Source organism: Anomaloglossus baeobatrachus, chromosome 4 (genome assembly GCF_048569485.1).
Source record: "Anomaloglossus baeobatrachus isolate aAnoBae1 chromosome 4, aAnoBae1.hap1, whole genome shotgun sequence".
NCBI lineage: Eukaryota > Metazoa > Chordata > Amphibia > Anura > Aromobatidae > Anomaloglossus > Anomaloglossus baeobatrachus.
In genome coordinates this window covers 585362859-585377291 of record NC_134356.1, presented here as the reverse complement: position 1 = coordinate 585377291, position 14433 = coordinate 585362859, and the positions used below count along the sequence as shown (strand labels likewise).

Sequence of the window (14433 nt, the reverse complement as noted above, 5' to 3'; positions counted from 1 at the left end):
TGGCCTCTCGCCCCGGCACCCTGCAGGCATTGGCAATTCGGCCACGCCACGCCCCGCCCCCCTCACGCAATGCACGCTAGCTCTGGCCCCGCCCCCTCCATCCCCCCGCGCATTCCCCGAACTGACACGGCTGTCACGGAGGTGAGTACTGTACTCCCCCCCCCTCCCCCTCCCCCTACCCCCCCGCGCATTCCCCGAACTGACACGGCTGTCACGGAGGTGAGTACTGTACTCCCCCCCCTCCCCCTCCCCCTCCCCCCCCGCGCATTCCCCGAACTGACACGGCTGTCACGGAGGTGAGTACTGTACTCCCCACCCCACCCCCCCCACCCCCGGCCCCCGCTCGCATGGGAGTGGTGTGGATACGTTGGTAACCATGCTCGCATGGTTACAAGCGCATCAAGGTCCTGCTGCGGCGGAAGATCCACACGCACACACATAACAGCACACACATAACAGCACACACACAAACATACACACACATCAGATCACACTCACTCTCACACACACCTCACACACACCTCACATACACCTCACATCGCATCCACACACTCACAGCATCCGGCGATATCGCTTGCTTCTCGGCCTCGATACTGTGCTGTTGTGACCTTCCAGGACCTGACGGAGGATCACATGGCCAGAGGCATGTGGTATCTCCGGATGTTGTGAATGTCAGCGCGTATGTGCGATATCGTCAGTGTCTGTGTGTGTGAGTGTATGCGATCGGGTGTGTGTGAGTGTATGCGATCGGGTGTGTGTGAGTGGATGCGATCGGGTGTGTGTGAGTGGATGCGATCGTGTGTGTGTGAGTGGATGCGATCGGGTGTGTGTGAGTGGATGCGATCGGGTGTGTGTGAGTGGATGCGATCGGGTGTGTGTGAGTGGATGCGATCGGGTGTGTGAGTGTCGGCAGAGGAGCACGGCGTGCTGGAGGAGGCTGGGAGCAGAGAGGCTGATCATGGGGAAGGCTGGGAGGGGGAGGCTGATGCTGGGGGAGACTGGGAGGGGAAGGCTGATGCTGAAGGAGGCTGGGAGGGGGAGGCTGGGAGGAAGGAGGCTGGGAGGAGAGAGGCTGATCCTGGGGAAGGCTGGGAAGGGGAGGCTGATGCTGAGGGAGGCTGGAAGGAGAGAGGCTGATGCTGGGGGAGGCTGAAAGGAGAGAGGCTGAGGCTGGGAGGAGAGAGGCTGATGCTGGGGAAGGCTGATGCTGAGGTAGGCTGGGAGGGGAAAGCTGATGCTGGGGAAGGCTGGGAGGACGGAGGCTGGGAGGAGAGAGGCTGATCCTGGGGAAGGCTGGGAGAGGGAGGCTGATGCTGGGGGAGGCTGGAAGGAGAGAGGCTGATGCTGGGGGAGGCTGGAAGAAGAGAGGCTGATGCTGGGGGAGGCTGATGCTGGGGAAGGCTGGGAAGAGAGAGGCTGATGCTGGGGACAGAGAGGAGAGGCTGATGCTGGGAGGAGAGAGGCTGATGCTGGGATGAGAGAGGCTGATGCTGGGAGGAGAGAGGCTGATGCTGGGGGAGGCTGGGAGGGGGAGGCTGATGCTGGGGGAGGCTGGGACGAGGGAGGCTGATGCTGGTGGAGGCTGATGCTTGGGGAGGCTGATGCTGGGGGAGGCTGGAAGGAGAGAGGCTGATGCTGGTGGAGGCTGATGCTTGGGGAGGCTGATGCTGGGGGAGACTGGGAGGGGAAGGCTGATGCTGAGGGAGGCTGGGAGGGGGAGGCTGGGAGGAAGGAGGCTGGGAGGAGAGAGGCTGATCCTGGGGAAGGCTGGGAACGGGAGGCTGATGCTGAGGGAGGCTGGAAGGAGAGAGGCTGATGCTGGGGGAGGCTGGAAGGAGAGAGGCTGATGCTGGTGGATGCTGATGCTTGGGGAGGCTGATGCTGGGGGAGACTGGGAGCGGAAGGCTGATGCTAAGGGAGGCTGGGAGGGGGAGGCTGGGAGGAAGGAGGCTGGGAGGAGACAGGCTGATCCTGGGGAAGGCTGGGAAGGGGAGGCTGATGCTGAGGGAGGCTGGAAGGAGAGAGGCTTATGCTGGGGGAGGCTGGAAAGAGAGAGGCTGAGGCTGGGAGGAGAGAGGCTGATGCTGGGGAAGGCTGATGCTGAGGGAGGCTGGGAGGGGAAAGCTGATGCTGGGGAAGGCTGGGAGGACGGAGGCTGGGAGGAGAGAGGCTGATCCTGGGGAAGGCTGGGAGAGGGAGGCTGATGCTGGAGGAGGCTGGAAGGAGAGTGGCTGATGCTGGCGGAGGCTGATGCTGGGGGAGGCTGGAAGGAGAGAGGCTGATGCTGGTGGAGGCTGATGCTTGGGGAGGCTGGGAGAGGGAGGCTGATGCTGAGGGAGGCTGGGAGGAGGGAGGCTGGGAGAGGTAGGCTGAGAGAAGAGAGGCTGATGCTGGGGGAGGCTGATGCTGGGGGAGGCTGGGAGAGGGAGGCTGATGCTGGGGGAGGGTGGGAGGAGGGAGGCTGGGAGGAGAGAGGCTGATGCTGGGGAAGGCTGGGAGGAGAGAGGCTGATGCTGGGGACAGAGAGGAGAGGCTGATGCTGGGAGGAGAGAGGCTGATGCTGGGAGGAGAGAGGCTGATGCTAGGATGAGAGAGGCTGATGCTGGGAGGAGAGAGGCTGATGCTGGGAGGAGAGAGGCTGATGCTGGGGGCAGAGAAGCTGATGCTGCGGGCAGAGAGGCTGATGCTGGTGCAGCATGGGGGATGGAGCACGATGGTGGGGTGCGCAGCATCGGGGATGGAGCATGATGGGGGGGTGCGCAGCATCGGGGATGGAGCACGATGGGGAGTGCGGAGTATGGCGGATGGAGCACGTTTGGGAGTGCGCAGCATGGCGGATGGAGCACGTTTGGGAGTGCGCAGCATGGCGGATGGAGCACGTTTGGGAGTGCGCAGCATGGGAGATGGAGCACGATGGGGGGTGCGCAGCATAGGGGATGGAGCACGATGGGGAGTGCGCTGCATGGGGGATGGAGCACGATGGGGAGTGTGCTGCAGGGGGGATGGAGCACGTTTGGGAGTGCGCACCTCCCCCCAACACACACACACACACACACACACACACGCGCGGGCACTGCACAACACACCACACACCACACACACACACTGGGAACCACAAACAACTGCCCTACACAGACACCCACACACACAGACAACGCTGCACACACACAACACCCAACACACAAACACCGCGGCACACACAAATATACGCACATACCGCACAACACACACATTGCACAAAACATACCTCCCCCCAAAACACACCACACACACACACAAACCGCGCAACACACACACAACGCTACAGACACACAGCGCTCCACAAACAACGCAACACACGCAACACACATACAACACCGCTCTCACCCCCCGTCACACCCAGACAACACCCAGAACATGTACAGCCCCTACACAAACACTTGGTAACTACACACAACAACATCTATATATATATATAACAAAAATCATACATGAACTACACAATACGTAAATTCTAGAATACCCGATGCGTAGAATCGGGCCACCTTCTAGTTATATATAATTGTATTTCTGAACATGTTTTTGTAAACAGCTAAAATAACAAAACTTGTGTCACTGTCCAAATATTTCTGGACCTAACTGTATAGTGTTTAATTCAACCAGGCGACTCATGAACAAGACCTTTAGGTATAGTCTCCCATACAGTGCTGGCCAAAAGTATTGGCACCCCTGCAATTCTGTCAGAGAATACTCAGGTGTTTTTTTTTTTTAAATGATTGCAATCACAGATTCTTTGGTATTATTATCTTCATTTATTTTGCTTGCAATGAAAAAACACACAAGAGAATGAAGCAAAAATCAAATCATTGATCATTTCACACAAAACTCCAAAAATGGGCCAGACAAAAGTATTGGCACCCTTAGCCTAATACTTGGTTGCACAATCTTTAGCCAAAATAACTGCGAACAACCGCTTCCGGTAACCATCAATGAGTTTCTTACAATGCTCTGCTGGAATTTTAGACCATTCTTCTTTGGCAAACTGCTCCAGGTCCCTGAGATTTGAAGGGTGCCTTCTCCAAACTGCCATTTTGAGATCTCTCCACAGGTGTTCTATGGGATTCAGGTCTGGACTCATTGCTGGCCACTTTAATAGTCTCTAGTGCTTTCTATCAAACCATTTTCTAGTGTGAAGTGTGAAGTGAAGTGAAGTGTGAAGTGAAGTGTGTTTTGGGTCATTGTCCTGCTGGAAGACCCATGACCTCTGAGGGAGACCCAGCTTTCTCACACTGGGCCCTACATTATGCTGTAAAATTTGTTGGTAGTCTTCAGACTTCATAATGCCATGCACACGGTCAAGCAGCCCAGTACCAGAGGCAGCAAAGCAACCCCAAAACATCAGGGAATCTTCGCCATGTTTGACTGTAGGGACCGTGTTCTTTTCTTTGAATGCCTCTTTTTTTTCCCTGTAAACTCTATGTTGATGACTTTTTCCAAAAAGCTCTACTTTTGTCTCATCTGACCAGACAACATTCTTCCAAAACGTTTTAGGCTTTCTCAGGTAAGTTTTGGCAAACTGCAGCCTAGCTTTTTTATGTCTCGTTGTAAGAAGTGTGGTCTTCCTGGGTATCCTACCATAAAGTCCCTTTTCCTTCAGACGCCGACGGATAGTACGGGTTGACACTGTTGTACCCTCGGACTGCAGGGCAGCTTGAACTTGTTTGGATGTTAGTCGAGGTTCTTTATCCACCATCAGCACAATCTTGCGTTGAAATCTCTCGTCAATTTTTCTTTTCCTTCCACATATAGGGAGGTTAGCCACAGTGCCATGGGCTTTAAATGTCTTGATGACACTGCGCACCGTAGACACAGGAACTTTCAGGTCTTTGGAGATGGACTTGTAGCCCTGAGATTGCTCATGCTTCCTCACAATGTGGATTCTCAAGTACTGAGACAGTTCTTTGGTCTTCTTTCTTTTCTCCATGCTCAATGTGGTACACACAAGGACACAGGACAGAGGTTGAGTGAACTTTAATCCATGTCAACTGGCTGCAAGTGTGATTTAGTTATTGCCAACACCTGTTAGGTGCCACAGGTAAGTTACAGGTGCTGTTAATTACACAAATTAGAGAAGCATCACATGATTTTTCAAACAGTGCCAATACTTTTGTCCACCTTCTTTTTTATGTTTGGTGTCGAATTATATCCAGTTTGGCTTTATGACAATTTTTTTTTTCATTGAAGACAAATTAAATGAAGATTTGTGATTGCAATCATTTTCAAGAAGAAACTGAGAATTCTCTGACAGAATTGCAGGGGTGCCAATACTTTTGGCCAGCACTGTATATGTAAAAGCTTTACAATAAAAGATTTTTTTCAAGCATCACACCTAGACTACAGTGTGCAGTGGTTATACAGTAATCGTACTCGTAACAAGTAGTTGGGTGCTTGGATGGGCTTAACTCAAGTACCCAATTATAATGGAAGTCAACGGGGAACTCGAGCATTTATCTGGAATATTTCCCAATGAGTTCCCCAATGACTTCCATTATACTTGGGTACTTGAGTTGCGCCCATCCAAGCATCCAGCTGCTTGTTACGAGTGCCAGGCACTCAAGCATGGAAGCATATGCTCATCACTAATGGCCAGCTTTGGAAAAAAAACCTCTTAGATAGGGTTACATTCCATGCCGGACACTTGGTTGAAGGGTCCAGTCAAAATAATGAAATAAAAAATATTCAAACACTTTCTTATGCATCCGTACACTTGAATAAAGGGTACTTTACATGCTACAACATCGCTAGCAATCTTGTTAGCGATGTGAAATTCTAGATCGCAAGTGCGATCGCACATGCGTAAAATGACCTATGTGCGATCTTTTGAGATCACACTTGCGATCTAGAAGTTCACATCGCTAACGAGATCGCTAGCGATGTCGCAGCGTGTAAAGTACCCTTAAGGCAAATGGAGTCTAAAAGGTAGAGTAAAGGGGGCTTTACACGCTGCAACATCGCTAATACGGAGTCGTTGGGGTCACGGAATTTGTGACGCACATCCGGCCGCATTAGCGATGTTGCTGCGTGTGACACCGATGAGCAATTTTGCATCGTTGCAAAAACGTGCAAAATCGCTCATCGGTGACATGGGGGTCCATTCTCGATTATGGTTACTGCAGCAGTAACGATGTAGTTCGTCGCTCCTGCGGCAGCACACATCGCTATGTGTGACGCCACAGGAACGAGGAACCTCACTTTACCTGCCTCCCGGCCGCTATGAGGAAGGAAGGAGGTGGGCAGGATGTTCCGGCCACTCATCTCCGCCCCTCCGCTTCTATTGGGCGGCCGCTCAGTGACGTCGCTGTGACGCCGCACGGACCGCCCCCTTAGAAAGGAGGCGGTTCACCGGTCACAGCGACATCGCCGGGCAGGTAAGTATGTGTGACGGGTCTGCGCGATGTTGTGCGGCACGGGCAGCGATTTGCCCGTGTCGTACAACAGATGGGGGCGGGTACCCACACTAGCGATATCGGGATGATATCGCAGTGTGTAAAGTAGCCTTTATTAACTATGTAACCTTCTTTCTGCATTGTCCCTTTTATTTGATGTGCTGTCTCTTTTTATTGTGCTCAGAAAAAAAGATTGACAAAATTGGAAGGAAAGACAAAATTTCAAGTTTTAGACTTTGCATCATTCTAATACATGTCTATTTTTGGGGGACTATAATAAGGATCATAAGCTGCACACTAACCACTATCAAAATATAAACATTTACTGCTATAGGGATACTATGAACAATGAAAAATACATTTAGCTATCTGGAAAAAAATGATACACCATAACACCAGCCACAGCGCTGCTGCGCTGGCTAAATTCAGGACCTTTATCCTCAAAGTATTCTCTACCAACGCTATAATCCACTCAAATTTCCATATCCCAGGCACCCATCTTTAAGCGACTCTTGACTAAGACCCAAGCGGGATCGAAACGTCGAATGACTTCACAGTCGCCTCAATAAATTAAAAAAAATTTTTGCATCCCAATCTATGAGTGCAGTGAATTTATTTATTATCTTGTATTGGACCCATTTTTCACTTGCACCACCACCCACTTGCCTGAGCGCAGACCAATTTTTTTGATCTGGAAAAAATGAAATACATGAAAAATGGTATTGCAAAACTGCTATGAATATTTGAAAGTAATAGAGATGTTTAGCAAATGTATTGATCAATGCAAATGAGCCCGAACCAACGACAAGGTAATCTCTAATTTTTTCGGGAACCTAACCTTAATGCCTCTATGTGCTATTAAAAATCTGCAGGTATGGTCAGATAGGCTCCTGGCTATATTTTATCATGAATAGAGTCTGGTAACAGGGCGGTATTCTGGGTTCTCAGTCAGAAGAAACAGCATGCTATTCAGAAAAAAGACTTTGCTTGGCGGACTGTCTGAATATGTCACGGTCATCTCCCTGTTTTTGGAGACTAGTGACAGCTTTAGGACTAGAGTCTCTCATCTCCATCGGGCTCTCTACATTTAAATGTTGTTTCGTTTCTCTTAGTACTCAAACGGTTAATGTCAGTTTTGCTGCTATCAGCTTTTCCAGCAGTTCCTAGCTGAGTGTTTCAGCTGCAACTGCTTTGTAGCCACTCCCCTTTAGGTTTAAGTAGAGGTTTTTCCCAGCAATGCATGCTGAAGATACAAACTCATTTTTATCTTTCCACCTTGGAGAAAGGGTCTGCTGTGCAGTTTTCCTGTATTCAGGCTTTATCCTTTTTTTTCCTGTTCCCCCTGTTTATCTTACCTTACCTGGTGTCTTGTTAGTGAAGCGGTGGGTCTAGTGAACCTCACCTGCCCTTCACTAGCCAGGGCATCTATAGGGTCTTCTTAGGGTCTCAGGTTTCTGCTTAGTGACAGTTGAGGAGACTGTATAGGGACTGGAAAGGAGAGTAGGGACAGCTGCAGGTGAGGATAAGAGGTGTCCAACCTACCCCACTGTTATTGTGTCCCCAGTGTCCCTTTTGTTGTGTTTTTTGTTGTGCATCAGACGCACATAGGTCTGAATGCCCCCACGACGCTTTTCATACCCAGCAAGCATGACAGAATACTGAACATCTGAAGAAGTACAGAACGTCATGTGATCCCTCCCTAACTCTTTTGTCTAAATCTAGTTTTATGCCCTGGACTAGCCAGGTAGTCACAGATAGCGCCCCACACAACACCAGTCCCACACTAGGTAACACCAGCCAAACACATAAACCCTAGTCACCTCCCTCAGTGCTTAATGGACACACCAGGGGGCGGAGCCAGGCGGTTGGCATGCCCACCGAGGAGTTCAGAGGGCCTGAGGCAGGAAAACACAGTCAGTTAAGTCAGTGGAGTGAAGGAGAGAGGAGGTGAGACCTGTGGTACAGGCCGGTGTCAGACTGACAGGTGTGGGGGTCGTAGCCCGCACACCTTGGCTAGGAGGCAGATGGTGGCCTAGCCTGCAGGAGCCGGGAAGAAGGCTTGGTGGAACCATGGTGGATCGGGACAGGGTAGTGGCCCTCCGGTACCAACCCAGGGAACCGACTGGAAACCGGAGCACACAGGGGGGGTTCTCAGACCCTGAAACGAGGTCCAGAAGCCACTGGACTGAGTTAAGTCACTGATTGAGGTCTGGACTATAGGTCCTTTCCCACCCAAGTCCCGACTGAAGACAACAGTCCACCAAGGGGGATAGAAAGCCACCGCACAGGCAGAGAGATCCCACGGGCCAGAGTCTGCGGGCAAATGGGCTTTCCTGACATAAACACAGCCAGGGAGGGGTCTCCCGTTGCTGAAGTGCAGGCAGTCTACACTTCACGGTGCAGGAGAAAGGCAAAGACCACCGAATCGGGTGGGGGACTAGACTCAGCCGGCTGCGGGCACCGACCACCATCAACTTTGTTTACCAGAGACTTGTGTGTGTCAATAACAGTGAGTACCACAGTGCCATCCGGCCACGCACCGCCCTGCACCGCCCAGCTCCCCCCAAAGGGTCCCGGGGCCATCATCCCTGCCCACGGAGGGGTTAACATCTTGCTGCATAACCATCTCCCCCGGGTGCCCCGTAACTGCAGCGGGGGTATCTACACCTTCATCACATCCCGTGGGTGGTGTCACGAACTCAAACACGGCTCCGGCCGTACAGCTACTTACCACCCCCCTACATAGCGCCAGCACCTCTTTCAGAGCGAAGTGACCCCGGGTCCGGAGGCGCTCGAGCCACCCACCAACAAGCCCGGATCCAAGCGGCTCTGCTTAAATGTTAGTAGTGAATCACTAAGATGTAGAAGATGTATTCTAAGAACTTGCACAAATTTTATAGCCCATAAGGACAATCACTCCTCAAAGATAGTTCATATCTGATTGTAGAACAATCAACTACAAAGACCCGCATTGATGAGCTGCCATATATTTAGCCTGAAGTCACCCACAGAAGGCTTCATATTACAAACCAACTTTTTGAAAAATCACTCTCCCGTTAGTAAACATGTACAGTATTCCCTATGGACAGTAGGTATCCCCAGAAAGATATATCATAACTCTAGACTCGATTGAAGAATGCAGACATGAGGCGCCAATGCATTTGCAGTCTCCATTAAAATTAATACCAGGATTATTTTTTTTCTGGACTTGAATGGGCACCTAAAATATTATCAGAGTATATGAATTATTTTTTTCTTGGCATTCTGGAATTAGGCAGGTATAGCTTTTAGTGTCATATTAATTCATAGAATAACTTTAACTTTAAAAGCAAAAGTATTGCACTATAGCCCATGTTATTATGGGATGGTGTTCTATAGCCCATGTTATTATGGGATGGTGTGCTATAGCCCATGTTATTATGGCATGGTGTTATTTGTCCCATTTATCATCTGTTAGGGACTGTTATATCAATGTAATGGATGATTCACTGCAGGTGGAAAAAGACATAGTGAGCTATCGGTCATTTCTTTAGGGTATTCTCTGAAAACACCTATTACCTACTTTTCCCTTACTTTTAACTAGTAGGGTAGTGAATGAGTACTTTGTAGCTGGCACGCTTGCTAATTATTTCTATGCAGTTCAGTCATTAATAAAATAGTGTATATTTTTTTCTCAATGCCAACATCCTAGCAAATAAAGGGCTGTAGTAGGTTCTGTACTAATTAATGAAAAAAGTTAGACTTTCAGGAGCCCCGACTGTCGGATAGCCGCCTGAGTCCCGGCAGTTTTATTTCCACAGTTGTGCTTGACAAAGAACAACACTGTTGAGCAGTCTATGTGTCAGCCGTGATAGAGAAGCGGGCTGGCTTAGCTATCTACATGTAGAGTCAGCCAGCCCCCTTCACTAACAGTAACAAACTCCCGTCCCCCTCAATTTACCTTTTGTGCCCCCCCCCCCCATTTCCTCATAGACTGTAAGCTTACAAGCAGGGCCCTAACTCTTGGTATCTGCATATTGCTATTTTGTATTGTCTCATATTGTCTGTACACGTCCCCTCTGAAATGTTGAGCACTGCGGAATATGTTGGTGCTATAGAAATACAAATGATTATTATTATTTTTATATCAGATCACACGCACCATTAAAGATCTATGGGAGCATGTGATACCTCAGGCAAAACTTGGATGACATCAAATTGCAGTCAATGACAATGGAGAAGCTAGAGAAATTAATCTCTCCTTTTCCTCACCTGTGGTCGATTTTCACATGTGAGAGAATAAGAGCACAGTAGAATGACACTTGGTTCCTGCTCATTTCAGAGCTTGAACCGAGTGTCAATAGTATATCACATCGGATGCTATAAGCTTGTCTAACCCTGGCCTAAAGCTCAGTTATTAGAAATGTACAATTTATTTTGCGCTACCCTGGACAGGGGTCCACTTTGATCCTTTAAAGCAGCCGATCTACATTGCCTTGTTCAGTCATCCACGTTGATCCGTCAAAGCAGCCGGTCTTCCCTTTTGCACCTGGCAACCTTGGTACCGCTGGTGCTTACAAGACTCAAAACATCCTGATGTCACCTAAACTTTAGGACTAACTTCATATCATGACATATATTCCATAGACTGAGAGCCACCAGCCTTCACTTTCGATGCAATAGATACGTTTTTTCCTGCATCAGCTTCGTCAGATAAATTCACCACCTATCAGCAAACTACTCCCTATGGCAGCGCGGTGGTTTTTATTATTTGGGCCTGAATCTGACTTCATGATGTTCTGAACAAAACAAGTATCAGGGGCACCCAGGATTCTGGACTAAGGATGCCACACATAGACGTGAAGAAGACCAGCTGCCATGGAGGACCGGACTGGAAAGTGGACCAGGGCAGCGCTCATCTCTATTACTTATACATATTCTGGGTGGACTACACTCCTTTAAGATATTAGATCATTCTGCTATTAAAGTGGATGTGTCACCGGATTTCATAATACAAAAAACATACATTATTAAAGTAATCTCTGATTCCTCTATACGTTTTGGACGTTTTCCTTCCTGATCAGAAAAAAAAGCTTTTGATTAGTGCAATTGTAATTGAATTAAAATGCTCAATTTAATATCTAGGAAAATAACTTCCAAAAGGATTATACAGCCATTCTGACATGAGTTTTAAAAGTACATACATCAGATTGACAGCGGTCAGGTAGCAGAAGTTGTGTCATGATTGGTCAGTATTCAGATTAGTATACACTAACTGGTTATGGTCCTACTTATGATTGTCAATTAATTATAATTTGTTTACACTTATCTAATAACTTATATACCCTTTTAAGTTTGGAAACCTATAACCTCTTATTACAGATTTACATACATATCCATTATTGGATTGTTGGATGAAACATCTATGTGCATATAGTAATATATAATATTATATATAATAGTGTGTATGTGTATATATATATATATATATATATATATATATATATATATATATAATTTTATTTTTTTCTTTAATTTTTTTCTTACATGATTTATTGTTATGTATATGTACGGTAATCATCCTCCTATTTTCTAGTAGAAGGACAATGGAAGGAGTGGGGTGACTGGTCGGTCTGTAGCGCGGAGTGTGAACACCAGCGTGAGAGGGAGTGCACAATACCTGCTACAATCAATGGAGGAAAGCCGTGTAATGGGATGAGCCAAGAATCGGAAAACTGCACAGACGGCTTGTGCATTCAAGGTGAGGAACATAATGGTGTGAAGAATTATGGGTCGGATATTTTACATGCAAATCAAAAAAATGAAAGGTACATGGAAGCCCAAAATCACATCGGGTATTGAGAGGTTTCATGCAGTGACTTAATACAGCTCTGTACAATATAAGAAATCGACTTCTATACTGTAGAGCCGTATGGCACAGAGAGATTTGGACTTTTTTTCTGTTTAGATATATACAAATCAGGCAGAAATAAATGTCACAATTTACTTTGGTTCCCCTATTTCAAAAAGACGTCCTCATGCCATTACAAAGCATGCAGTACTTGTATAGCATGTGTAGTAAGGCAGGGCAAAAGTAGTATCGTCCTTAGGCCTCATTGACACATCAGTTTTTTTATCAGTATTTGTCACAACCAAGAGTGTCTCCAAAATACAGAACAGTTGTCAATCTTTAAATTATAGTTGTTCTCTGTAAGTTAACCCCTTCACCCTCAGGCGATTTTTCCATTTTTCCTTTTTGGTTTTTGCTCCCTTTCTTCTGAGAGACATAACTTTTTTTATTTTTCCACCAATATTGCCATATTAGGGCTTGTTTTTTGCGGAATGAGTTGTACTTTTGCAGTAAATCATTAGTTTTTTCATATAGTTTACTGGAAAACTGACAAAAAAAATTCCAACTCTGGTGAACTTACAGAAAAAGTGCAATTGCACAATAGTTTTTGAGATATTTATTTATTCTGTTCACTATATCACTATATGTTAAAACTGATTTGTCGGTGTGATGCCTCAGGTCGGTACGAGATCGTCGATGCTAAACATTTATGCTTATACTTTAATGTATGGGGTTAAAAAAAAAATCTTTTTTTTTCAAAAAAAAGAATTGCGCTTTTGATGCCATTTTCTAAGACCCGTAGTGTTCTCAATTTTTGGGATCTTGTCTTATGTTTTGCAACTTTAGCTGACTTTTTAATTATTCCATTTTGCTATGTTTAATTGTCTGTTATTGCATTTTAAAAAAGTTTTGCTTCGACCAAAAAACTAAATTTTGACATTTGGAATTTTTTTCTCGCCGCGTAAAAATCAGATGAACTGATTGTATGGTTTTATAGATCGGGCTTTTCTGAACGTGGTGATTCCAACTATGTGTATATTTTTATTTTTTTAACTGTTTTATTTTCAATGGGGCAAAAGGGGGGGATTTGAGCTTTTAGGTTTTTTATATTTTTTAAAAGGTTTTTTTTTTACATTTTCTATTTATTTTACTAGTCCCTCTAGTAAAATCAAAACATTGTTACCCTTTTGCTCAGCAGTGTAATTTTTAATAGTGAAAAGAGGGGGATTTGAGCTTTTAGGTTTTTTATATTTTTTAAAGGGTTTTTTTACATTTTCTATTTATTTTACTAGTCCCTCTAGTAAAATCAAAACATTGTTACCCTTTTGCTCAGCAGTGTAATTTTTGATAGTGAAAAAAGAGTGTTGCTAGTTCCTGTATGAATATCCCATATTTTAGGAATTGTCTTGTGTGGACGTCAAAGAAGAGGTTCCACCACTTTTTGGCTCCCGCTGTAACGCGTTTGTCCCATCCATATCATCTGAATCAACACTACATAATACTTAAATTCCAATAAAGGTAAAATGTCGGGTCAAGCAAGACCTCCCTGGCAAAAGATTCTGTTTTAAGTGTGGTTACAGAAGACAAGACCCATGACAGCCGGTCAATTACCTCAATAGTTGCCATCTGAGAAGGTTTGCTTCCTTTGAGACAATCTTTTCAAATCACATTAGGGACAGTCATAAGAACAGTTATAAGAAAGAATCTGCATGGTTCATACCTCCCTTCATTAATTGCTCCTGCCTAGATATAAACTCCATAATCCTCCACTGACACAAAGCCTCTCGGTGATTTGCAGTGATTTGTACTGAAATATATTTTTCCTACGAACGTCCCCCGCGTTCTTCATCATAGATGTCAGACTTTGGCCAGAAAGTATTTGAATAATTCAGGTGACCAATGCATTAAAACATTTGCTCTGTCACAAAAATGGATGACACAGATAACAATTCAGGCTTCCACTTTTCATATTCACCTTTCCTCCAGAGAAAGACAATTGTTTCAAAGAATTTAAGAAATTACATTTTTGTCCTTGACGCTGGCAAAGTATGATTTTCAGGAAAGTTGAGATGAATAGGAGAGCTTCAGCCTCAAATACACATCCTCGCTATTAAGCTGCCGACTACTGTAATTACAATGTTTAGGTTATTTCTTTGCATTATAATATATTGACTTTCT

At 46.4% G+C, this 14433-nt stretch overlaps 1 protein-coding gene across 3 annotated transcripts in view; it reads left to right on the top strand.

Moving 5' to 3' along the window:
• The window catches only part of UNC5D (unc-5 netrin receptor D), a 952147-nt gene that overhangs the window by 590721 nt on the left and 346993 nt on the right, over positions 1-14433 (top strand). For 2 of the 3 annotated variants that reach the window (XM_075346118.1, XM_075346116.1), the window contains exon 7: positions 12001-12165. In XM_075346118.1, coding sequence (XP_075202233.1) covers positions 12001-12165 — 165 coding nt within the window. The remainder of the gene's footprint in view (positions 1-12000; positions 12166-14433) is intronic. The other variant, XM_075346117.1, reaches the window with a different exon arrangement.